This window comes from Nicotiana attenuata, chromosome 7 (genome assembly GCF_001879085.1).
Source record: "Nicotiana attenuata strain UT chromosome 7, NIATTr2, whole genome shotgun sequence".
Lineage (NCBI taxonomy): Eukaryota > Viridiplantae > Streptophyta > Magnoliopsida > Solanales > Solanaceae > Nicotiana > Nicotiana attenuata.
Window position 1 is genome coordinate 59,789,859 of NC_031995.1, and position 26,632 is coordinate 59,816,490.

The following is a 26,632-nucleotide window of genomic DNA, read 5'->3' on the forward strand; positions in this document are numbered from 1 at the left end:
TCCGGATTGTGTTTTGGAGGTCCGTAGCTCATTTAGGCTTGAAGTGGCGAAAGTTAAATTTTTGGAGTTTTGGACCGGTAGTGGAATTTTTTATATCCGGGTCGGAATCCGATTTCGGAAGTTGGAGTAGGTCCGTAATGTTGATTATGACTTGTGTACAAAATTTGGGGACAATCGGACGTGGTTTGGTTGGTTTCGGCATCGGTTGTCGAATTTGGAAGTTTCAAGTTCTTTAAGTTTGAATTGGAGGGTGATTCGTGATTTTAGCATTGTTTGATGTGATTTGAGGGCTCGACTAAGTTTGTATGGTGTTTTAGGATTTGTTGGTATGTCTGGTTGAGGTCCCGGGGGCCTCGGGTGTGTTTCGGATGCTCAACGGATCATTTTGGACTTTGGAAAGATAGCAGATTTTTTGGTTTTTGTTGAAGAAGTTTGTTCTTCGCGTTCACGAAGAGGAGCTCGCGTTCGCGAAGGTGTGGCCAGTGGAAGCATCGCAGACGCGAGGTGTAGGACGCGTTCGTGTAGAGGAAAAATAGAACAGCTGGGACCCCTATGGATTGTTCTACGGGTTCGTGTAGTATTGGTCGAGTTTGCGAAGCTTTAGGAATCAGAAGGTACGCGTTCGCGAGAGGAACCTCGCGTTCGGGTAAGAGGGATTTTTGATCAGTAAAGTTTTGCCCTACGCGAACGCGAGAGTGTGGCCACATTCACGAAGAAGAAATCTGGGCAGACAGTATAAACATTTCAAAACGAGGGTTAGCCATTTTTATCAAAACATGAGTTTTGGAGATCGAATTCGGACGAGATTTTGAGGAATTTTCAGAGATATCAATTAGGTAATGATTCTTAACTTGATTTTGGTTATATCCCACTAATCTATCATTGATTTTGTAATTTAATTTTGGATTTGAGGTGAAAATTGGGAAAAATGAAAAGAAGTTCTTCAACTAAGATTTCGAGTTTTGATTGGGATTTTGACATCGGATTTGGATAATTTTGGTACGAGTGAACTCGTGAGTGAATGGGTGTTCATAATTTGTGACTTTTATCCGATTCTGAGACGTGGGCCCCGGGAGGCTTTTTGGGCGTTTTTCTAATTTCTTGCCTTAGCCTTGATTTCTTTAGCTAGATTAGTTTCTTGTAGCTATATTTATGTTAGGTAATTGATTTTGCTAGATTTTGGACCATCCGGAGCCGGATATTCGTGGAAAAAGCATTGTGACGGATTGATTTGAGCTTGGTTCGAGGTAAGTGGCTTGCCTAACCTTGTATGGGGGAATTCCCCTTAGGATTTGGTATTGTTTGATATATGAGCGCCGTGTACGTGAGGTAACGAGTGTGTACACGGGCTATTTGTTGAAAAACTCTGTTTTCATTAAGTAAAATATATGTTTTCCTTTAACTGAGCTACACTAGCATATGTAATTATCCTGTTTAGTTTAGGACACCATGTCTATGTGCCTTAATTTCTTATCTGAACTCTGTGCAGCATGCTTAGTGAAATTTCCTGCTTCTTCATTGACTTGTACTTAGTCTAAATTGTAGGATTTCTGTGTTGTAGTTGTAATTCTATTGTTTGAGCTGCATATTTACTCTGTGACTATAAAACGGTATTCCGGGAGATCCTTCTGTACTGCATTTTACTTTGGGACTATGGAACGGTATTCCGGGAGATCCCCCTACACATTTACGTTTGGGACTATGGGACGGTATCCTGGGAGATCCCCTGTTGTTATCTTTGTGTTCTGAGCTGTTGTTCTTCTACGCTTATATTTTTGTTAAATTTCAGTATTTATTCTTACTGCATTATTTCTTTCTGTTAAATTTTATTATATATATACCAGTAGGGCCCTGACATGATCTCGTCACTACTCGACCGAGGTTAGGCTTGGAAATTACTGGGTACCATTATGGTGTACTCATGCCCTTTCCTGCACATGTTTTTCGTGTGCAGATCCAAGTTCATCTTACCAGCCTCATCACTAGTTGCAGTGCTGCTGCTTATTGGAGACTTCAAGGTACATCTGCCCGCGCCAGCTGATCCTCGGAGTCCCCCTCTATCCCTTTATGTTCATTTTTCCTTCTTTTTCTAGAAATGATGTATAGAACAGTTAAGACTTCTTAGTATCTTGTGACTTACGATAATCTGGGTTTTGGGAATTGTTTGGTATATTTCAGAGGTGGTAATTGTATATGCCGAGTGGCATCCAGTTGCTTATTGGGTACATTGTTACTGTTAGTAATTGATGTTCATGCTTTTCTTTCATTTTCGCAAAGTGTTAGGCTTACCTAGTCGTAGAGACTAGGTGCCGTCATGACAACTCATGGAGGGGGAAATTGGGTGGTGACAATACTCCTTACTTGTTTCATTTCCATTGCCATTATTATTATATTGTTAAACTTTTTATTTTGTTTCTTATTATTTCCAGTAGGGACCTGACCTGACCTCATCACTACTCTATCGAGGTTAGGCTTGGCACTTACTGGGTACCGTTATGGTGTACTCATGCTACGCTTCTGCATATCTTTTTGTGCAGATCCAGGCAATTCCTACCAGATCAGGCATCCGTGAGCTGAGTCCATACCTGGAGACTTCAAGGTATACCTGCCGGCGTCCGCATGCCTCGGAGTCCCTCTCTACCTATATTATGTTGTTTCCTTATCCTTATTAGACTCTGATGTATAGAGATATTTAATGTTACTTCATAGAGCTTGTGACTTGTATTTCGCCAGGTTTTGGGAAATTTCTATATGTACCGAGTTATTGAGATTTAAGACTTTAAATTATTAATTCAGTTATTTCTGCATGTTTGATAAGCTTACCTATTCTTAGTGACTAGGTGCCATCACGATATCTCACGGAGGGAAATTTGGGTCGTGATAGTTTGTGATAATGATTTAAGAGTTAGACTGGGCACAATATCTTTTAAAAATTTCCACCGCTTAGTGGAAGAAGAAAACATTGAATATATATGTTGTACCACTCCAAAAAATGATATAGCTTTCCTACAAGAATTAGCCATGTCGTAAAGTACCAATTTTAGATTATGACAACCACATGGTTTATAAAAAGATCTAGGATTTATATCGAGAAGTCTTTTTTGCACTTCTTGGTGTTTTCCCTTCATATTATATCCGTTATCATATCCTTGTCTCTTACATTATCAATATCAAGTCCAATATTTTTTATTTCATTTAGAATAACTTCACAAAGACATTTTCCACTTGCATCATCCAGTTTTAAAAACTCTAAAAAATATTCATAATTTTTATTAGAGTTGATGAAATATCCACACTTCGCAATATAAAAGACATTTGTTCTTGATGACTTGTATCTGGGGTGCAATTAAGTATGATTGAGAAATACTTTGTTTCTATAATCTTTTCAATAATATTATTCTTAATTTCACTTGCCAATAAATTTATCAATTCATTTTGTATATAATGTCCGAGGTTATGATTTTGAATTTCATCATGTTTAATTCGCTGGATATGTTCTTGCATGATAGGCTCAAATTCTGCAATCATTTCAATAAGACTTAAAAAAATTCCTATGTTTTCCTGATAGATCTTTTCATTTTTTCCCCTAAATGCCAAATTAGTTGTTCCAAGAGTTTTTATGATGGCAATAATTCTTGACAATACATGTAACGACCCAACCGGTCTTTTTGAGCTTTAGCGCGTCGTCCGGTGATTTGAGGCCATGAGTAGTTTCACTTCAGGAGTCGATTTGAAAAGAAAATTCTAATTTCGGAAGCTTTAAAATGGAGGAATTGATTAAGTGTGATTTTTGAGTAAATGACCTTGGAATCGGGATTTAAAGGTTCCAACAGGTTCGTATGATGATTTTTGGACTTGGGTGTATGTCCGAAACGGATTTTTGGATGATCCGGGAGCGTTTCGGTGCCCATTGTGGAAAGTTGGCAGTTTAGAAGAATTTCATAAATTTGGGTTGAAGTGCATTTCAATGTTATCGATGTTTGTTCGTGATTCCAAGTCTGAGAATAGCTCCGTACGATGATTCTGGTATCGGGAGCACGTCCGGATGTGGATTTGGAGGTCCGTAGGTCATTTTGGGTCATTTGGCGAAAGTTAGAAATTTGAAGGTTTTTGGAAAATTTGACCGGGAGTGGGCTTTTTGATATTGGGGTCGGATTCCGATTTCGGAAGTTGGAGTAGGTCTTTAATGTCGAATGTGACTTGTGTGCAAAATTTAAGGTCAATCGGACGTGATTTGATAGGTTTCGGCATCAAATGTGAAAGTTTGAAGTTCTAAAGTTCATTAAGCTCGAATTGGGGTGTGATTCATGATTTTGGCGTTGTTTGATGTGATTTGAGGCCTCTAGCAAGTTTGTGTTAGGTTATGGGACTGGTTTGTATGATTGGACGAGGTCCCGGGGGCCTCGGTTGTGTTTCAGGATGGTTTCATACCAAATTGGAGTGATTTGCTGCTGCTATTGCTGCTATTTGGTTTCCTTCTTCGCAAACGCGAAGGGAGTCCCGCGTTCATGAAGAGGAATTTTGAGGCTGTAGGGATGTGGCCTTCGCGAAGCGAGGAAGCAAAGGCGAACGCGAGGCAGGAGATCGGCAAGCCTTCGCGAACGCGACACAGGATTCGCGAACGCGTAGGAGGAAGAGGGAGCGGGGCCTAGAGCGGTTGGCCTTCGCGAATGCGGCTGCTGGAACGCGAACGTAAAGGGGTGGTGGCCAAAGGTCCGCAAATGCGACCAGGCTATCGCGAACGCGTAAAGGAATTCTGGGAGGCAACATTTTTAGCCTTCATGATCGCGAAGGGATTCCCGCGAATCGCGAAGAAGGGTCATCTGGGCAATGTATAAGTTTGCAAAAATGGGTTTGGCTCATTTCATCTCATTTCCTCCATGAGAGCCGACTTAGGAGCGATGTTGAAGCTCCATTTTCATCATCTATGTCAAGGTAAGTGATTCCCACCTATTGCAATTTAAGTACTTGGACTATATCTAGATTTTATCATGGAAAATCATGAGAAATTAGTGGAAATTTGGGGTTTTGAAGAAAAACCTAGAAATTTATATTTTTGGATTTTCACCATGAAATTGGACATGGAATTTGGAATAAATTATATATTTGAGTTAGTGGTGTTATGGGTAAAGTTTATCTTCAAAAATTTTCAGAATCCGGGCACGTGGGCCCGAGGGTGATTTTTATCGACTTTTTGAGCGGAGTTGGAAATTGTTGTAAATTGGATTATAATGAGTATTAAAGCATATATTTATGGATTTTCACATTTATTGACTAGTTTTGGAGCATTGGGCATCGGTTTGAGTTGTTGGAAAGGCATGGGAGCCGGTTATGGAACTTCGGAGCGAGGTAAGTCTCTTTTCTAACCTTGTAAGAGGGAAATTAACCCCATAGGTGAATTGAATTCATGTGTGTGCTTATTTGCGGGGGCTACGTACGCATGAGGTGACGAGAGTCCGTACGTAACTACTAATTATGCCTATGTTTGGGTAGTTTTTGGTTTACACCATGCCTTGTTGATACCGTTATTTGATTATGTTTATTATTTGCCTTGAAAAGAGTTGAGATTTTGAGTATGCTTATTAATTGCCTTGAAAAGAGTTGATATTGAGGATTTCAAGATTTGAATTTCGTATTTTTTAAAAGAATTGAGGAATATTGTAATAACTTGAGAAATCTATGTTCAACCGCGTCGCAAATATATTCCGCGAGCAGGGTAAATTTCCACTACTCTCATGGGAGCGGGCCTTTCGCCTCGGCAGGTTAATAGATTCATCTATGGTTCATGTCGTTCGACCCTCGGCAGTGCACAATTTATATTTATATATTGGATCGGACCGTACGACCTCTTCATGATTTGTGCATGATAAATCTTTGGGACTAATAAAATTATTGCTTCATTGGCTTGAGATATAAATGGTTAAATGAGGAAAATAAATTTGGAAATTTTCTATTATTAAAAGAATTGTTTAGTTACCTCTTGTTATTGGGTTTTCAACTGTTTTATACAATCCATGCTTAATTATAATATCGGTATCTTATTGTTCGACCATAGTAAGTGTCGGAGTCGACCCCTCGTCACTATTTTTTCAAGGTTAGACTGGATACTTACTGAGTACGCGTTGATTTACGTACTCATACTACACTTGATGCACATTTTTGTGCAGGTACATATATGTCTAGTGGCCTTGTGGGCGCATAGGTGTGGTTAATGCGGGGACTTAGGTGAGCTGCATTTCCATATTACGATCCGCAGCCAGCAGAGTCTCCTTCAGAGTTATTTATATTTTTCTGTCTAATTTATATTCCGGACAGATGTTGTATTTTATTTTACTCCCTAGTTGATGCTCATGCACTTGTGACACCAGGTTTTGGGAGTGATCATGGGTTGTTCAGTATTTTAGTAAATATTATCATTTACTCTGTAAGTTCTATCTTTTACTATTTAATTGAAAGACATTACGATTTCAAAATACTAAAATGAGTAATTAAATTAATTAATTATTGTTGGCTTGCCTGACAGCGGTGTTAGGCGCCATCACGACCTTTAATGGATATTGGGTCGTGACAATATATTCCGCCAGTGATCTTTATCTCTATTAATTTGGTCTTGCATATCCTTATAAATTATTTTATTTGTGCACAATCTCATTTCTAATTCAATCCATGCTCTCATATTAATAATATGTTCGTTCGTTGTTTCATGAGTTTTAAGCTTAGTACTAAGATTTTTTCAATCTCTACTACCTTCACTAGCTAGTTTACTAATACTAGCACTAGACAACTTGCAACAAAAACAAAATACTCTATCAATATCTTTGGAATAAACTAACCATCTTCTTTCATGTCTTTCCCCATTTGCTAATTTTCGAAAATAATGTGTAGTAGAAAATGCATTAAGAATTTATCCTTTAGAAAATCTATGTCAGTAATTCTTATTGGTCCCTTTTCTACTAATAAATCTCTCACTTTGTATCAACATTAGTCCATTTACTAGGATCATATGTACTTTCAGGAATGCTATTATTTAATTCATTTATTAGTTCTTGATTTTCTTGAGAATCTTCGTCAGATTTCTCAGAAACCTCTTCTTCTTCAATTTGGATTTTGTTATCATCTAACTTATAAGTTAGTGACTCATTCATCTACAGACTGTAACTACCCGACCGGTCATTTTGAGCAATTACACCTTGTTTGATTGTTTGAGGGCAGGAGTAGCTCCGTATGATGTATTATGACTTATGTGAATCGTCGATTTTGGTTTTCAGGTTACCCGAAATTGATTTGGGAGAATGGTCTTAGCTTGAAGCTTTAAATTGGAAAGGTTTGACCAAGTTTTGACTTTTTAGTATTCGACCTCGGATTTGAATTTTGATGGTTCCGTTAGCTACGTTAGGTGATTTTGGACTTGGGAGCGCGTCCGGAATGTGATTTGGAGGTCCGTGGTAGAATTAGGCTTGAATTGGCGAAAGTTGGAATTTTGGCGATTTTGATCAATTGTGGAAATTTTTTATATCGGGGTCGGAATGAAATTTCAGAAGTTGGAGTAGGCTCGTAGTATCATTTGTGACGTGTGTGCAAAATTTCAGGTCATTCGGAGGTGATTTAGTAGGTTTCGGCGTCGTTTGCGGAATTTGAAAGTTTAGAAGTTCTTAAGCTTGAATCCGAGAGTGATTTGGTGTTTTGATATTGTTTTGAGCGATTCGAAGGTTCGACTAAGTTTGAATGATGTTATGTGACTTGTTGGTATTATTGGTTGAGGTCCCGAGGGCCTCAGGATGATTTCGGATGGTTATCGGAGAGTTTGGAAATTTGAAAGAGTTGCTGAGGTTGGAACTCAGCTGTCATAACCGCACCTGCGGAGTGGGAGCCGCAGGTGAGATCCCGCAGTAGCGGAGAGGTAGCTGCAGGTGCGGACAAGTGTTGAGATAGGCTGGGTCCGCAGGTGCGTAGGTGAGGTTGCATCTACGAGATCGCAGGTGCGTGGATTGGACTGCAGAAGCGGGTTCTGAGGGCGTAAGTGAGAACCGCACCTGCGATGGATTTTCTACAGGTGCGGCGTTGCAGAAGCGACTGTTGGACCGCAGATGCGGAAGTTCTAGGCAAAAAGTATAAATTGTGGACTTCGCGAATTTTGGGTCATTCTTAACCACTTTTATCCGGTTTTAGAGCTTTTGGGAGTAATTTGAAGAGGGATTCAAGGGGGTTTTCATTGAGGTAAGTTATTTGAGCCCTAATACTCGTGTTTATGGTAATTTCCTGTTATTTAATCATGCAATTAGTGGAGATTAAGGGTGAAAATGAGGGGTTAGGGTTTGGAATTTTTGGAGAGTTTGATTGAGAATTTAAGGGGTCAAATGGAGTCGGATTTTGATAATTTTTGTATGTACGGACTCGTGAGTGAAAGGGCTTTCTAGTTTTGTAACTTTTGTCGGATTTCGAGACGTGGGACCGGGAGCTGGGTTTGAGAGGATTTCAAGATTTGTGCCTAATTTGATGGTTTTTCTTGTGGAATTCATTCCATTAGCGCATTTTGATGGTATTGTTCTGGTTGTGAATAGATTCGAAGCGATTGGAGGACGAGTCGAGGGGCAAGAGCATCGCGGAGTAGAGATTTGACCGGTTTGAGGCAAGTAACGATTGTAAATCTAGACTTGAGGGTATGAAACCCGAATTTCATATCGTTTTACTATTTTGAGGTGACGTACATGCTAGGTGACAGGCGTGTGGGTTGCACCGTTGGGGACTGTGACTTGGCCCATCCCGTAGCAACTGTAAAGTTGCGTATTTGGTTGAAACTATATGATACTTATGTGTTTTAGAAAGAGTTTCTATAAATTGGGCCGAATGCCATGTTTAGGCTTTGTGCCAGAGCTGTTTGGACCCTGAGGGGCCTTTTTCTTACTATTCTTTCACTGTTTTTGATTGAAAATCTATACTCAGTCATGTTATACTTATTGATTTCATAACTCAATCTTTATTACTCTATTTTGATGCATATAAATGTTGTTTTGGGCTGAGTACCCTGTTTTTACTGAGAGCCCGAGTGGCTTGAGAGGTTTATGACTGATTGAGGTCGAGGGCCTGATTTGTGAGGATATTTATGGGATCGATCTGCACGTCGCATCATGTTTCTACTGATTCATGATTGAGTGAGGCTGAGGGCCTGATTGATTTATGCCACGAGGTGGCTTGTTATAGTCTTTGGGCTGAAGGAGCCCCTCCGGATTCTGCACACCCCTAGTGAGCGCGGGTACCCTAAGTGATATTTTGCCCGAGGGGCTATATATGAGTGATGTTTTGCCCGAGGGGCTGTATATGAGTGATGTTTTGCCCAAGGGGTTGTATACGAGTGATGGTGAGGTATGCCCGAGGGGCTATATACGAGTGACTGTGAGGTTGCCCAAGGGGGTGTATATGAGTGATGTTTTGCCCGAGTGGATGCTTGTGAGTGATGTATTGCTCGAGGGGCTTTTTATGTTTTCATCATTTTTGCTCACTGTTGCACTGAGCCTCTGTTTGAGAACTGTTGAAAAATATCTTCAAATGATTTTACTGAAACTGAGTTTAAACGGAATGATTTGATTCAAACTCTACTTTTAAAAGCCTGCTGTACTTTTACTGAGATTTCATGATATGAACTTATGTGCTTTATTGCTCGTCACTGCTTCTCAGCCTTTATTTACTTTGGCTACTTACTGAGTTGGCGTACTCACTGTACTCCCTGCACCTTATGTGCAGATCCAGGTATTTCTGGACCCGGTAGCGGGTGTTGATTATTCAGTTGCAGATCCATCAGAGTTAGCAAGGTAGTTGTCTGGCGATCGCAGCCCTACTTTTCTCCATCTTCATCTTCCCTTATTGTTTTCAGTTATTTCCAGACTATGTTAGGCTCGATATTATCAGACGGTTGTAGCAGATGCTCATGACTAGTGACACCCGATGTCGGGCTTTCTTTTCTGCACTTTTTTTTATTTACACTCCTTATGAAGGTTTTATATTAAATAGCTTTAGGAATTATCTTGAAAATGAAAATCTCGTTTGTTTTGGTAATGTGTCGGCTTGCCTAGTACTACGATAGACGTCATCACGACAGGGTTGGTTTTTGGATCGTGACAAGAACATTCTCCTACATTTTTTCGATTTAGCTTTATTATTGTTTGTCAAAATTTTATCAAGAGATCCTTTTTGAGATTTTATCAATTTTTCAACTTTTCTTTTCTTTTGAAGTTTTGAATAAATGGAATCATATTTTCTTGTTGACATATTTAAATTCTAAAAAAAAAATTAAACAATATGTATGGAGTAAAATTAATAAAATACCAAATACCAAATAAAATAATACTGGAAAGTTAGAAAGATATTACCCAATCACTGATTCAAGAAGTTTGAAGAATGAAGACTTTGATTTCAAAATATCAAGTTGTTGCTTGTCTACTTCAAAATTCTTGCTCTAAAGCTTGAAAACTGTACTATATTTTTATAGAGTAATAGAAGTATAGCACTATTGGAAGCTTAAAAATATTATTGAACATTTGAACTAATAAAATTTTGGAGAAAGAAGATGAATAATGAAATTTTGGAGAAAGAGAGAAATCATGAAGAAAGAACTCAAGAAGGTGAGCAAGAATAAAGAGAATGGAAGAAGTTATGTAGGTTCTGCAATATGAAGAGTAAGATTGAAATGTTGGGAAAGAAGAGCAAAAGGTGGAATTGTCAAATCAAATCAAATTGAAAACTATTCATCTATCATTTTTAATAAGTCAAATCTTTACTTTATTAGGTTTTCTTTCCTTTTATATGAAAAGTACAAAAGTACTACATATATTTTTTTAAATACCTATAAACCTTAAAATATATATTACTTCTAAAAAATGGGGGGCCCAAAGGCACAAGCCTTATCCACTATGGTGTTAGTGCCGACCTTGGATGTAACTTCTTGTATATAAATATAAGTTTGAGGGATCGTCTAGGTATTTGGCCTTATTTACTTCATATAATTAAGATTTGTAATCAAATTAATATAGGAATAGATTTTCCGTTTCTAGTATTAATAAGTTTCATATTATTATAAATAGGGGTATTGCTAGTTTATTTTAATTGCGTGAAGAATAGTGGAGACATGTGGTGGATAAATAAAGTACTATAGAGATATTTTAGTGATTTATAATAAAATATTTTCCTTCAAGTTGGTATCAGAGCTTCTGCTATCTTGGGAGAGAATCAAGTAACTTCTGTTGCCGGCCGGCGGCGCTAGCCAAAGTGTGCCACATTTCTGGCCATTGAGTATGTTGGCAAATATCGGGCCAATGATATATGCATGAAAAACAATCATGCTGAGAAGGATTGAATAAAAAGATTTTGCAAACTTAAAGGGATACAAGCAAATATGGCACAATAGAAGAGATTCTTTTCTAAAAATTAGAGAAGCGGTCAAGAAAAAAAACAAAAAAGAATAGGTGTCGGTGTAAAAGTGCATCAACAGGAGTTGAAGACATTTGCTTCAACAAAATTAAGTGTTGGTGACAAATTGCATCAATAGGAGTTGGAGACAGGTGCTTCAACAAATCAACAAATTTGGGTGTTGGTCAAAGTGTATCAATAGAAATTGAAGACAAATGCTTCAACAAAATTAAATATTGGTGACAAAGTGTATCAACACGAGTTGAAGATAGGTGCTTCAACAAAATTGGATGTTGGTAACAAAGTGCATCAACGGGAGTTGAACACCGATGCTTCAACAATATTAGGTATTGGTGACAAAGTGCCTCAGCGAGGGTTTGAGACAAGTGCTTCAATAAAAGTAGAAGTTGGGAGATGTCCTCCAACACAATTACAACAACAACAACAACAACAACAACGACAACAACAACAACGACAACAACAACAACAAAAATTGCGTATACAACTTTGAATTACGGATAGAAGACTAATTCAAAGTTGTACCAAAATTATTTAGTGGTATTTGTAAGTTTATATAATTCATGTTGAACGAAGATTTATAGTCAAGTTAATATAGGAATATGTTATATTGTTTCTACTAAAAATAAATTTCGTGCTATTATAACTAGGAATATTGCTAGCTTATTTTAAGTGTGTGAGAATAACGGAGACATGTGAAGAATAAATAAAGTATTGTAGAGATCTACTCCGAGACAATCAAGGAAGTATGGGCGAAGATAAGGTTAGCCCTTGTGACAAACATTAATAAAACATTTTCCTTCACATTTATTGGAAATAAATATTATATAAATCAAGGAGGATTAAAACATCTAAAACTTTGACTAAACCAGCTTTGACGAGAAAAAAAATATAGGGACTAATGTGTCAATTTCACTGTTGCAACATAGCAAGACTTTTCTTTTTCCTTTCTAAATAAGTCCACTGGAAAAAGATTAATTAAATCTCTACTGCTATTAGCAATTTATTTCAATTGTTAAGGAAAACATGGGACAAGTGCAGAGCGAAGCCATTGACAACCGATCTCTAAGTGATTTATCAAAGGCATCGAAAGCCACCTCTGCTGATGAATCTCCGCCGCAATCTCTTGATTCTTTGATTGCTGGTAACATCTCTATTTTCTGCTTTAAACCTGTTTATTTCTTCTGTTTTTTGCTTTTTGATAAAAAATTTATTCCTTTTTTCAAGAATCCAAAATCCAAGTTTAGTCTTTATTAGTAGCTGCACTACAAGGGGTTTTCAAGTTATTAACTTTTTTTCTTCTAATGGGGTTCGAGAAGAGCTGAGATGTGTAGTGAAGGTAGTAACTAGGGGTGGCAAACTCGCGGGTAGGGTGGAATATGGACGGGTCGATAAACGGGTAATGCAAAAATGGATAAATTATCCGACCCGACTATATTTAATACGAATAGAAAATGGTTTAACTGGCGGATAATATGGATATCCATATTATCCATGGCTTCTTGAATATGATCACTTTGGGGGAATTCCTAGTCTCCCAAACTTGAGGAACCCCCAATTTGACTCTTTACAAATGTAAAAGTTAAACTCATTATTTATCCATTGGTTATCCATTTTTTAAGTAGATAACACAGTTCTTATCCATTTTTGACCCGTTTTTAAGAAGTTCATTATCCAACCCATTTTTAGTGGATAATATGGATGGGTAACTGTTTTCTTTTATCCATTTTGCCACCACTAGTAGTAACCAAATAATCAAGAGATTGCACCTGTTGCTTGTGGCTCAACCTTTATATGTGTATGTTATTAATAACCGCAATAACTTCACCTCACTAACAAACTAGTTGAGGTCGACTATATGAATCCTCTACATCCATTAAGTTCTATTGGGTTCACTTCTCCACAACTCAATAATTTGTAATTAGGGATCTAAAATTAGAGATTCTTTATATATCTGACCTTTCACTACGCTATATCTCTAATCAAATTGCCCTTTTGTGAGGGTGATAATAAAGACTAACCCTAATGCCATCTAGTTGGTATTGATACTTTGTATCCATTGACCAATAAAAAATTAAAAAGAAACAGAGAGAAAAGGAAAAGCTCTGTTTCCATATCTATTCTTTGAACTGTATATGTATAGTTTAAATTTGCAAAGACTTGACCGCAAGGGGAGCCTTGGCGCAACAATAAAAGTTACGGCCATTTGACCTTCACGGGTTCAAGCTGTGGAAATAGCCTTTTGTAGAAATGCAAGGTAAGGTTGAGTGCATTAGACCCATAGTGGTCCGACCCTTCCCCAGACCCACGCATAACGGGAGCTTAGTGTATCGGGCTGCCCTTTTTTTTGTGGTCATCATGACAAAGTTTAGAGTAGTACTCTGCACCTACTGACATAACATGTAGATTCATCTATGGTGGTCGGGGAAAGGGAGTAAAGGGGCTGGTTTGTTGCATATGTGGTTTCGTATGTGTCGATACGACAAGATGAAAGTTATATGTGTAATGCGGTTTCAATATTTTGTTTGTGTGAAATGATGCGAGTGCTATTTAAGGGGAAGATAATCTTGTAAAATGCAGTTTTCCTGTTGTCCATTAAGGAATTGACTTTCATTTTTGGCTATCTAATGTATGATTTCTGTGTACTGATACGTAACATTATGGCCAAGTTCAACTAGTTTGGGGTTGAGGCAGAATTGATTGACTATTTGTTGATTGGAAAATTGATAAAGCTTTGATTTCACTTCCCATATGTTTAGCTATCATTGTTTTTTTCATGTATTGTTTTCTCACTGCAGTCTGATTTTGCAACTTCCTCTGTACTTGCTCTATGTCTCCATAAGTGTTTGTCGTTATCCCAAACTAAGAACTTATCATAAATTTTCTTCCTTTCGCCTTATAGAAGCTGCAGCATATGGTGAAGATGGTGAGAATGAGGTTGGTTCAGGCTTTTCGGATCACAATCTTGCTCAATAAAAGTTGAAATTTGTTACTTATCTATGCTCAAGAAACTGAAACTCTATTTTTAGTCCATTGACGAGAAAGCTCGGAAAGCCTTAGAATGCCCTTGCATTGCTCATTTACGGAGTGGCCCCTGTGGCAACCAGTTCTCAGACGCTTTCCTCTGTTTTCTCAAGAGCACAGCTGAAGAAAAGGTAACTGAATTTGTCTGCTCCTTGCTGTTTGTAGAGATATAATCGGTGCATCTAGCTCATCTCTCGTGAAGATATTCGTCACATCTTTTTAATTCAATTTAATTTCAAGGAGCTGATATTCCTCTATGAACCAAGGTTGTTAAGTGCCACATAAGTTGTAACATGGTAAACATAGATCAGCTTATTAAGCTGTAGTTATACCTATTTCTGTGTCTATATTATGAAAGATTAAAATTTTGTGTGCGTTCTTACTTTTTCTAATTTTGAAAAGGGAAAAATTAAGATTATGTGTGGTTTTTCTTTTCTGCTTGGGAGACTTAATGTCTCCTTTCTCCATAGTCTGGAACAAGTTACCAGGGGCAAAGGCACATGGTCATAAGGGTGGTCAATCAACCACCCTTCGTCGAAAAATTACACTATGTATATAGGTAAAATATTACGTTTTAGAGTTATATAACACATATTGAACACCCTTTTTTTGGGAATTTTTTTCACTTCTTTATTGATCACCATTTGTCGAAAAATTACACTGTATATATAGGTAAAATATTACTTTTTAGAGGTATATAACACATATTGAAAACCCTTTGTCGGGAATTTTTTTCACTTCTTTCAAATTTGAACACCCTTTGGGAAATTCCTAGCTTCGCCACTTGCTACTATGAACGACAGAAGACAAGACCAGGCATTATAGATCATTGTTGACCTTAAAAATTGGCCTCCAAAGTTGATGTCCCAAAATTTGCTTGCTTGCCTGTGGTAAATTGACTTTGATGTTACTTGAGGATTACGATCAGAAAGCTTTGTCATCTTCCAGTCATTTATACACAACACTGGAAAAAAAATGCTCAAAATTTGTCTTTTGAGCAGAAAATGGAAATGAAGATGAGTTTGCATTCAGTTCTTTACTTACTCGTTTTGTTCTTTTTCCCTTCTCCATTCTTCTAACATGTGAAAAACCTTCACTTCCGACTGTAGGGCTCTGACTGCATTAGTCCCTTCGTCGCTCTTCAGAGCTGTATCAAGGCGAATCCTAATGCATTTTCTAAGGACATTCTGGAGGACGATGATAATACCAGGAAGCAAGATGAAGTCAAGAAAGAGGAAACACCGAAACAAGAATATAGAATCATCCCTCCCATTTGGTCTGTAGAATCGAAGGGCTCTAAGCGTAAGGCGTAGAAAGTCTCACCTTTTTCTTTGTTCTTTTTTGGTCCTTTCATTCTAGGAAGCTGGAGTAGTATAATACTACTGCACTAAGTATCAGTGTATTGAATAACTTTTCCCTTTGAGATTCATGATCAGACTTCTATTTTTAATTTAATTACGATATAATAAGATTCATCATTTGCTCATGATCAGACTTTTGAAGTTTATTAAGCTGGAATTGTGGAAACTACTAGGCCATAGCTTATTTGGCAAGCAAAAGTTTGGATGGTTTCAGTTCTCTCATGTGATACCAACTTTAACGTTATCAATTGATATTTCATGGAACGTTTCATTCAATGTGTCTCTATTTACATGCACGCGATGTATTAGCAAATGCTTTAGCTTCACATTTGATACTTAAGAGGTTGGCGAGGGTCTACTGGAGACAGCCTATCTGCCTTCTTAAAGGTAGGGGTAAGGTCTGCATACAATCCACCTTCCCCGGACCCACTTGTAGGACTATATACTTGTGGGACTATATTGGGTCTATTGTTGTTGTTATTGTTGGTGAGGTATGCGAAAGGTCCTTAAATTTCACGAAGGATGTACAAATAGTTTGGATGATAAAGGGGAATGTCCTATATATTATTCTTTTGTTAGCTGTCTAATATTTGATGCTAACCGTGGTTAACCGATAAATTTTATGTATAAGATTCATGTCATGTATTTATTGGTTTGGTACACCGGATTTGAGATAACATTTTTCGGGTATTTTAAGGAGAAATTCAAAAATAGTCAGATTTACAAGTGGTCGTTCAAAAATAGTTCAGTTTCAAAAGTAATCAAAATTTAGCCACTTTTCATATAAAGATAAATCTGAGTGAAAACACTGTTCAAACACCGGAAAATACGCAAGTATATTATGCTGGAGTTCCAGCATAACTATACTTGAACTCCAGCATATTATACTGGAGTTCCAGCATAAGTACACTAGAACTCCAGCATAATATACTGGAGTTCCAGCAAAGTATACCGGTCCAGTATAATATGCTGGAAGTTCATACACAAGTGTTCGAAGCTCCAGTATATTATGCTGGAACTTTCCGTGTGTTGGAGTTCCAGCATAATATGCTGGAAGTTCATACAGAAGTGCACCGAACTCCAGTATATTATGTTGGACCGGTCTCTGTTGCAGCAAAATAGTAGCTATTTTTATTGACTTGGTAAACGCTGGCTATTTTTGAATGACCAGTCCGAAAATTGGCTAGACCGTGCTATTTTTACGGTATTTTGTGGTCAACCCTGGGAAATCTATTCTTTTTCCCTTGGAGTGACAAATAATTGTGCAAAAGAAAAACATGTAAAATATTAGTCTTTTGACAGATGCTTGAATTCACAAGCCCCATAAGAAAATATTCTGTCAATACTCCTACTTTGACAGATCTCTGGATTTTGTCCTTTATCAACATATTTTTTAGTAATCTTTAGAAATTATTAACTTGTCAAATATTAATATTGGAGAAGACCACAATAAATAAAGAATGAAATTATTATGTCTAGAGGTAGATCCAAGATTTTAATTCTATGGGTTCAAGATTTAGATTTCAACCACTGAACCCATCACCTTGTTTGATTTATGAGTTCATAGCTCAATTTTTTCAGCAATTTTAATGAATTTTATACTGAAAATCCAGGTCTAGCATAAAAGTTATGTCATAACTAATATGCTGGATTCGCCCATGATTCTGTCAAGATTAACAAATTTGTTCCATCTTCTCGTTTTTCAACAACAATGCTAGAAATTCTTTCTTGTTCAAGGGCCTCCAAATGAAAGAAACTTCCCAATTGGTGTTATGTACCATTGCCTAGACAAATTCAGGATATAGAGTCAATGAGTTTAGAATAAGTAAAAAGATTTTTTTTAAACAATTGTATATATACATATTGAACCAACAAAACCCGCCCTAAATCTGACTCTATTGACTTGTTCTTCATACTCTCCTCTGCGTAACGTGTAGAATCACGCAAAGATAATTTGCTTATTAGTTGAAAAAAAATAATTCATGCAGCTTATGAGTATACTATGTAAGAGCCACATAAATGAAATGATTCACCTTCTTTATACCTTCCTCAATGCCTACAATTTCCCCTATATATACATCAATATATGAACATGTTGCAGCCAAGAAGTTGTAAAACATGGAAATATTGGAAAATAAAAATGTAGAAGAAAACAGCAGTAAGTACAAGGGAAAAGTATGTGTGACAGGTGCATCTGGTTTTCTAGCTTCATGGCTGATCAAACGCCTTCTCTTGTCTGGTTATCATGTCATTGGCACAGTTAGAGATCCAGGTACATGGAACCACTCCTACCCTTACTACTAGACTATGTTACGCGAACGATAAACATACGCAAAAGGGTAGCTCGGTGCACAAAGGACCCCGCATTCACGCGAGGTTCAGGGAAGGGCCATACCCCTAAGGGTATAATGTAGACAATCTACCCTGATGCAAACATTAATGTCTGCTTCCACGGCTCGAATCCGTGACCTATAAGTCACACGGCGATAAACATATGCAAATAGAGTGTATTTTCTATGGATTCAACTAAACTTTAAGTTGTAGACACAAACATTATATATAAAGAACATTAAAATTTCAACAAATATTAAATTCTGAACGAATAATTTTAAAAGTGCAATGAGTTCAGTGCTAAGAACATTAATGTTGGACTCATCAGGCTTAAATCTTGGATCCGTTTCTGAAAGATAAAGGTGCAAGTACTTCTTCCAAATTCTTCAAAATACACTAAATATTAGAAAAGGCAAGATCTCTCCATACCGGATATATATGTACCCGTAAAGGAATCTATGTAACAATAGCTACTAGTAACGGAGATTTATCCACTCAAATCTGTTAGAAGGCATTGAAGTTTTTATGCCAAAATCAGGGAACCAGAAGAAAGTAGGTCATCTGTGGAAGCTGCAAGGAGCGAAAGAGAGACTTCGTCTGGTGAAAGCTAACCTTACTGATGAAGGCAGCTTTGATGATGCTATTATGGGCTGTGAAGGTGTTTTTCATACTGCCTCACCTGTCTTGGGAAAGCCTACTTATGATCTTACGGTATCCAAAATATTCTGTTCGTTTCATTTTATATGACAATATTTGATTGAACGCACTTTTGTAAGTCTAAACATTTCAAAACTTCACAAAATGAAAAAGAGTACCATATAAATCGGAGAAGGGAAATCACCTTAAGTGACTAAATGTGCATGCTGCAGGCTGAAATCCTGAAACCTGCAATAGATGGTACCTTAAATGTGCTAAGATCCTGTAAGAAAAATCCAAGTCTGAAACGTGTGGTTTTGACCTCATCTTCTTCAACAGCAAGGGTAAGAGATGACATTGACCCTAACATACCCTTGGATGAATCATCTTGGAGCTCTGTCGAACTCTGCAAAAAATTTGAGGTAAATACATCTATTCTGTGGTTAATATTTCCTTTTTACTGTACTTGTGTCCGTTCCATTTTATACGATGATATACCTAAGCACGAAGTAAAATATTAATTTGACTTCAATATAAAGGAAAATATTAAAGTACTTGTTGAAAAGATAGTTTGATAGAGAAAATATCACATTAAACATTCAAATTTAAAAAAAAAAATAAAAAATCAAAACCGTGGTGTCCGAACCAGCTTACGCAGACATCAACTAATTCCACGAAGTACAGACTACCTCTCACCAACACAGACTCTGTCCACCAACACTAACTTGAATTTGATTTCTTGAAAGTTGTGAAAGTTTTAGAAGTCAAACATTTTGACACGACCCAAAGTTTAAAAAAAAAAAACAAGAAGATGTATCATATAAATTCAGATGGTGAGTATACATATAATAATTTCATCATTTCTCTGTGGATGCAAGATTTGGTATGTGCTATCAAAGACACTAGCTGAGAAGGCTGCTTGGGAATTCTGTGAACAAAACAGCATTCATCTTGTGACACTACTCCCCTCTTTCATCATTGGGCCAAGTTTGCCTCCCGAGTTATGTTCAACAGCAGATGATGTCCTTGGTTTGCTTAAAGGAAAAACAGATAAGTTTGACTGGCATGGAAGAATGGGGTATGTTCACATAGATGATGTTGCTATCTCCCATATACTTGTCTATGAGCATCCAGATGCTCATGGGAGGTACCTTTGCAGCTCAAAGGTTCTTGACAACAATCAACTTGTCTCAATTCTATCGGAGCGCTACCCGTCTTTGCCTATTCCCAAAAGGTTAGTATAATCTCAAGAAGAGGCAAATCGATTATATAAGTAGTGGATGTATGTGCACTTATATATACACAAAGGCTTATAACTTAGTAGCTATGTTGCTCGGATCTCCCAAAAATGAGTGATTTTTGGAGGATTTGACACACATCTAACGACATTTTTAAAGGATCCAAGCAACATAACTTAGTAGTACTAGATAAGTGAGTTCAATTCTCAGTATCTCCTTTCTCCTTATTCCTTCCCCCGTCTCCCTATTAAATAGCAACAATATAAACAAAAACTACACATACACAGTAGCAAATATTAGCAAGAAACATTAACTCACATACAAGAAGAGTTAAGATAATAAGTTGATAACGCTTCCAGCTTACATGCCACTACATATATTTATACAAAAAATGTGAAAAGAGTAAAATATGCATGATATGCATGAATGTCAGTATATGAAGATGTGCATATGCCTATTTAAATCATGGATTCGCCTCTTTCCTAGAAAGATCTATAGTTCTACATACCACATCCATTATTTCTACATAAAACAGATACTCCTAATAGAAAGAAAGGTCATAGGAGTACCTTATTTAAAATTTAAAAAAAAAAAAAAATAGTAGGAGTACTATTTTGATGGAGATTCAAATTAACTGCTATTTCAGGTTTAAGGAACTTGATCGACCTCACTACGAATTCAACACCTTGAAGCTGGAGAACTTAGGAATGAAGTTCAAGTCCATTGAAGAGATGTTTGATGATTGTATTGCATTCTTCAAAGACAAAGGCCTTATTTCTTCCATCTAAGAGACAGCATTTCTGCATAAAAGCTCTCTACTGTATGACCCTTTGGATGTTTTGTTTTTCTACTTATGTGTTGACCCTTAGTTATTTATACCAATGGTTACCTCATCTATGTATTAGTAAATGGAAACTTGCTGTTACATGGTAGCACATGCCCCGATTATGTGATTCAAGGCATCGTTTGTGTGTGAATCCGTAGCATTTTCAAACATTGATACAGCATTTCTAGCAAACCACAATAGTAGATTATCAGCACAAAGGAAACAAAAATAGAGAAAAGAGGGACTTACCTAATAATAAAAGACAGGTAATTTTCATCTGGATCTGGTGATCCAAAAAGCAACCAGAGGTTGATATCCAATGAATTAGCAGTCAAATTCAGTGCCCTTTGTACCTTCCAATTCCACCTAAACTAACCAACAATACTCATTATCACATTGTTACATACATACAATCGGAAGAAAGTGGTTCAAAACAGCTTAAGAAAGAAGTAAAAACAAAATTTCACTAAATCAAAAAACTCAAAAATTTCCAATATCATCTTGAGAAGTCCCTGAAATCACAAGTATTAAAGGATTAGCATTTTTTAGAAAGAGACACACTACATACAGACTCATTTACCAAAAACAGTTAACAGATCCTAAGTGTCGGTGAAAATGCAGATGATATACAAACACGATCAAAAAATACTCCCAACATCTCATTTTATGTGGCGCACTTTCTTTTTTAGAGGGTGTTTGGCTAAGCTTATAAGCTGGTCAAACTGGCTTATAAGCACATTTTGACTTATCTATGCGTTTGGTAAACATCCAAAGTGCTTATAAGTCAAGTGCTTATAACCTAAAATTAGTCATAAGTCATAAGTTGGTTTCAGCTTACAAGCACTTCTAATTTGACTAACGCTTTTACTAGTTTATCCTTAATACTCACTCAGTTCCAGTTTATGTGAACCTATTTCCTTTTTGGTCCGTTCCATAAAAGAACGACCCCTTTCTAAATTTGGAAACAATTTAGCTTAAAAATACAATTCTACCCTTAATGAGAAGCTTTTATAACCACACCAATACTCTGGACCCCTTTTTGACTTGTTTAGGACCACAAATTCCAAAAGTCTTCATCTTTTTCTTAAACTCCGTGCCCAGCCAAACATGTTCACATAAATTGGAACGGAGGGAGTAATATTTTTTAATTCACAAAATATTTTTCCCAAAATAAATTTCCTAACTTTCTCTTCATTCCATATTAGTTGTTCATCCTTTCCTTTACAAAGAAACTTTTTAATTTATAATCTTTTGTAAAGTTTGTAAGAGTATTTTAGTCATTTTAACAAAATAATAGCTTATCAGCACATTTCTACCAAACACATAACTGATTATTATCAATTTCAGCACGTCTATCCAAACACGTAAATGCTTATATATCAAATCAGTTTCAGCAGTTAAAAATGTTTTTCGGCACTTCAAACTTATCAGCTAATTACAATCAGTTAATCCAAACGGGCACTTAGTCTGTCCCAAAATAAATAACAAATTTCTAAATTTAGAAACATTTTAACTTTAAACTTTTCATTTTACAGTTAATGAGATTATTTATAGTCGCACAAATGCCTATGGCTTGTTTTAGACCACGAGTTTCAAAAGTTTATTTTCTTTGTTAAACTTTGCGCTCATTCAAACAACATGACATGAATTGGGACCGAGGGAGTAATTTACACGGATAGAAAGAGGAACATACTTTGGCATTGTTGTTAGAACTAGAACTATACTCCTGAATGAGCAAAATATGAATTAAGGAAGAGAGCGCAAATTTTGAAGGCATTTCGATGGGACGCCACGCGATCAGCAACTGACTTCTCATTCCTCAAGAGAGATTCCACATTAGGGAGCAAACACTGAGAGTTTCACTAAAGGTCGAAATAAAACTGCTGCTTGATCACCAAGATTTAAAAAAAAAAAAAAAAAAAAAAAAAAAAATTAGATAACCCCATTTGAGAAACTTTAAAAAAATGAAAATTTTACAGAAAGTTGGGGTAAAGGGAAGAAAGAAAGAAAATTTGTGAGCAAAAAAGCCATTCGGGAAAAAAAAATGAAAACTTGGATAACCCATTTAGGGGAAAAGTGAAAAAAAGAATGAATATTTCTAAAGTTTTAGGCAACCCCATTTTAATTTTTTCTTTTAGAAAGAGCTGACCTTTGCCAAATTCTTCAATTTGAGAAGGTCGTAGAGTGGAGAGTGAAGTGGGATTTTGAACTGAGAGGGCGTCGCTATCATAGGAGTCTCGTATATCGCAGTTGACAAAAGCGCCGTACATACGTCGTAATTATGGATATATCTCGCAACTAGCGCGTTTAGCTCCGGTTGTAAAACCAGATATATAACTTTTCCCTCTTAATTTATCTCCGCCCTTTATCCCTCAATTGAACATTTTAAATACCTATTTCGATTTATCAATCTATCTATGTTTATTTCTTTTTAATATTATGATACTTTTTTCTCTTTTAATCTATATTATAATCTCTGTTTTAAAAGGCAGAATTGGGACTCGCCCGGGGCTCGCCTTGGGGCGGAGCACTCGTAAAACGCCCCTGGGCTTATGTGTGGGGCTTAGTTCCGTGAGACTTACGTTTCGGCTGTCGGGGCATACGCCTCGGACACGCCCAACGCCCAGCGTCCTGGGCTCGCCTAAGAGAACTTTATGTAATTGTGTGTAACTAACCTTGTAAATTCTCAAATTTTCTTAAATCGTTGACTTTTTTTTTTTTGGTAACTAACCTTTTTGTATTAATCACCTTTGATAACTTTACAAAATCATAGCTAATCAACACAATTATCTATCTCAACTCTATCTATCTTTCCTCAGTACTTCTATATACAAGAATTTCACAACTGAAACAAAAAAACCTAAACACCTAAAACATAAATCTCTGTAGAAACTCTTTTACTCTAGGACATGCTCTAACATAACAAATATAGACAATTTCCCATACAATTATTTCCCAACTTCTAGACTTCTTTTCAAACACTCTATGGTTCCTTTCCATCCATATAGCATATATACATTTTGCATACACCAGTTTGAAAATTTGAGCTTGCTGTGATTTCCCTTTAGCACTTTTGATAGCCCAGTCAATATGTTGGTTCCATTCTTCTGTTGTTTGCTTCCATTTTAACCATTTCTGCAGTCTCCTCCATATAGCTTTAGCAAAGTCACATTCAACAAACAAATGTTCTCTTGTTTCCAGTTCTGCCTGACATAATGAGCAAGTGGTGTCCACTGTCATACACATCTCATTAGTCTATCTGTTGTTGCCAATCTTCCCTGTAAATGTAACCACATTATAAAACTTGCTTTGGGTCTAGCATCATTTTTGAACATAAGACTCTTCCAAATTACTGGCCTCATTTCAGGAAGCAGCTTATAATAGATAGTGTTTGTCAAGCTTCTTGTGGTCCTGTTTCCAGGTACCAAATGCAGCTTGTTCTTTGATTCCAATATCTTCCTAGTAATCCAACTTGCTTGTGCTGGACTTATTGTTTCCATCAGTGGCTTTCCTTTGATATAATAAGCATGAATCCATCTAATCCACATCTTGTCTTGTTTATGAACTACATCCCAGCATGTCTTGATTTGAGAAGCTTGGTTCCATAACTTTATGTTGATGATGCCTATTCCTCCCATAGATTTAGGCATACATACTCTATCCCAAGCTACTGGAGCTTTCTTAGTAATTGTATTACTACCTGACCATACATAACTTCTATAATAAGCATCTATAGTCTTCAATACCTTCGAAGGAATAGGGAACAGTTGAGCGCGATATGCTTGCATACCAAACAGAACTGATTTAGCTAATTGAGTTCTCCCTGCATAGGATTGTTTCTTTGTTGTCCATGAAGTGATTCTGGCTGTAATCTTCTCTATTAGAGGCTGTCATTGCAATAGAGAAATCTTCTTTGTAGATAAAGGCACTCCCAAGTATTTAAAAGGTAGGTTCCCATGTACAAACCCCAAATGCTTCAGTATACTATCCTGCACTTCCTTCTTAACTCCTCCAAAATATACAGCTCTTCCCAAGATTAGCTTGCAATCCTGAAGTTTCAGAGAAAACCCTGAAACATTTATAGAGGGCAGTAATAGAAGATAGGTTTCCTTTGGCAAACAACAGTAAATCATCTGCAAAACTTAGGTGTGTAATACCTAGTTTTGCACATTTTGGATGGAATTGATACATCTTGTCCTCTTTCAATTCATTAAGCAGTCTACTTAGATACTTCATAGCTATTGCAAATAGAAAAGGAGATATTGGATCTCCTTGTCTAAGTCCTCTAGCTGCATTGAAGGGCTTGCTTTGTTCACCATTGATCACCACAGTATAGTTTACAGTTTGAACACACTCCATTATCCAAAACACAAACTGGTCAGGGAAACCAAGCTCATTTAGCATCTGTCTCACAAAAGGCCATTCAACATAATCATATGCTTTTTGTAAATCAATTTTTATCATGCACCTAGGTGATATATTCTTCCTTGTATAATCTTTTACTAGCTCATGGGAAAGAAAGATGTTGTTAGCTATTTTCCTCCCTGGAATAAATCCAGCCTGGGATTCACATATGATGTCTGCAACCACTTCTTGCAATCTGGAGGCAAGTATTTTGGCAATTATTTTGTATAACACGGTACAGCATGCAATAGGGCTATACTCATTCACAGTGTTTGGCTTGGCAGTTTTTGGAACTAGTATGATAGGAGTACAACTAATTGCCCTATAAAGTCTCCCAGTTTTGAAGAAATCCTTAACAAAATCAACAACTTCTGCCTTCACAAGAGGCCATACTTTTTTGAAGAAATAAGCATTGTATCCATCGACTCCAGGAGACTTATCATTCCCTATTGAATATAGTCCATCATAGATCTCCTTTTTTGTTACTTCTGCACATAACCTAATCCTTTGTTGCTGAGTAATGACTGGACCTTTTCTCATAGTTTGCTTGTTAACTGCTGGCAAGATATGAGCTGCAGATCCCATCAAGCTTTTGTAGAACTTAATTATCTCTTCTCTGATCTCCTCTGGATCCATAAGTTTTCTATTAGTAAGAGATGTAAGTATTGCAATCTACTTCCTTTGAGTCCTCTCTTTAATCAATGCTGAGAAATACTTGTTGTTTGAGTCTCCAAATTTGATCCAACTAGCTTTAGCTTTCTGCTGTAAGGCACTTTCTTCCACCAATGACCATTTCTCCAGCTCTTGTATCAGTTTTCTTTCTTCTGCAAGTAGGTCTGTGTTATTCCTCAACTGAATTTGTTCCTGAGTGCTCTTTAGATCCTGTCTTGCCTTCTCTATTCTCTGCTTGATGAACTTAAACTCTTCATTATTCAATTTCCTCAAGACTGGTCTAAGGTTTTTCAACTTCATCCATATGTTTTCCATATTGCTTGTGGATGATGTTTTCTGCCATATTTCTTCTACAATCTTCATGAAGTCTTTATGCTCAGCCCATATATTGAAAAACTTGAAAGAAACTTTTATGTTATAGTTTGCAGACACCATTGTTAGTAACATAGGTGCATGGTCGGAAATGAAAGGATCATCATATTGCATTACCACATGTCCCCAAGTCATCATCCATTCATGGTTTCCAAAAGCCCTATCCAATCTGCTATTTATTCTATCTGTATTCAAATGTTTATTGGACCATGTATAGTAGTCTCCACTCCACTGAGCTTCTGTTAGTAAAAGTTCATGCATGCACTCAAAGTAATCTTTGATTTCCTTATAAGTGATTGGATTGCCAAATCGTCTATCATCTTGATACAGTACTGCATTGAAATCCC

At 36.9% G+C, this 26,632-nt stretch overlaps 3 protein-coding genes and 1 long non-coding RNA gene across 4 annotated transcripts; 2 read left to right on the forward strand and 2 right to left on the reverse strand.

The window, feature by feature from the left end:
• On the forward strand, positions 12,382-15,931 carry LOC109229169 (mitochondrial intermembrane space import and assembly protein 40 homolog). Its single transcript, XM_019394514.1, has 4 exons — positions 12,382-12,565; positions 14,324-14,358; positions 14,451-14,576; positions 15,555-15,931. Exons 1-4 carry the CDS (start codon positions 12,448-12,450, stop codon positions 15,756-15,758), a joined length of 483 nt encoding a protein of 160 aa, XP_019250059.1. The 5' UTR covers positions 12,382-12,447; the 3' UTR covers positions 15,759-15,931.
• On the forward strand, positions 17,692-20,943 carry LOC109229170 (tetraketide alpha-pyrone reductase 1). The gene is made up of 5 exons (XM_019394516.1): positions 17,692-18,078; positions 18,676-18,848; positions 19,007-19,195; positions 19,652-20,007; positions 20,658-20,943. Exons 1-5 carry the CDS (start codon positions 17,925-17,927, stop codon positions 20,797-20,799), a joined length of 1,014 nt encoding a protein of 337 aa, XP_019250061.1. The 5' UTR covers positions 17,692-17,924; the 3' UTR covers positions 20,800-20,943.
• LOC109229171 lies at positions 19,095-23,141 on the reverse strand. Its single transcript, XR_002068517.1, has 4 exons — positions 22,987-23,141; positions 22,531-22,720; positions 21,087-21,203; positions 19,095-19,179 (listed from the first exon to the last, which is right to left on the reverse strand). It is a non-coding gene; the product is annotated as an uncharacterized LOC109229171 (long non-coding RNA).
• Positions 23,706-25,877, reverse strand: LOC109230079. Its single transcript, XM_019395611.1, has 4 exons — positions 24,995-25,877; positions 24,833-24,906; positions 24,191-24,724; positions 23,706-24,044 (listed from the first exon to the last, which is right to left on the reverse strand). Exons 1-4 carry the CDS (start codon positions 25,875-25,877, stop codon positions 23,706-23,708), a joined length of 1,830 nt encoding a protein of 609 aa, XP_019251156.1.

What these genes read in the sequence shown, in the direction of transcription:
- LOC109229170 (XM_019394516.1), top strand. Translation starts at nt 17,925, where the DNA reads ATGGAAATATTGGAAAATAAAAATGTAGAAGAAAACAGCAGTAAGTAC. An exon ending in TGGCACAGTTAGAGATCCAG is followed by an intron (nt 18,079 to 18,675) that starts GTACATGGAACC and finishes TGCCAAAATCAG; the next exon opens with GGAACCAGAAGAAAGTAGGT. An exon ending in AACTCTGCAAAAAATTTGAG is followed by an intron (nt 19,196 to 19,651) that starts GTAAATACATCT and finishes TGTGGATGCAAG; the next exon opens with ATTTGGTATGTGCTATCAAA.
- LOC109229169 (XM_019394514.1), top strand. Translation starts at nt 12,448, where the DNA reads ATGGGACAAGTGCAGAGCGAAGCCATTGACAACCGATCTCTAAGTGAT. An exon ending in TCTTGATTCTTTGATTGCTG is followed by an intron (nt 12,566 to 14,323) that starts GTAACATCTCTA and finishes TTCGCCTTATAG; the next exon opens with AAGCTGCAGCATATGGTGAA. An exon ending in GTGAAGATGGTGAGAATGAG is followed by an intron (nt 14,359 to 14,450) that starts GTTGGTTCAGGC and finishes CTCTATTTTTAG; the next exon opens with TCCATTGACGAGAAAGCTCG.
- LOC109230079 (XM_019395611.1), bottom strand. Translation starts at nt 25,877, where the DNA reads ATGGATCCAGAGGAGATCAGAGAAGAGATAATTAAGTTCTACAAAAGC. An exon ending in TTGGAGGAGTTAAGAAGGAA is followed by an intron (nt 24,725 to 24,832) that starts GTGCAGGATAGT and finishes TTGCAATGACAG; the next exon opens with CCTCTAATAGAGAAGATTAC. An exon ending in TGCTTCCTGAAATGAGGCCA is followed by an intron (nt 24,045 to 24,190) that starts GTAATTTGGAAG and finishes TCATTATGTCAG; the next exon opens with GCAGAACTGGAAACAAGAGA.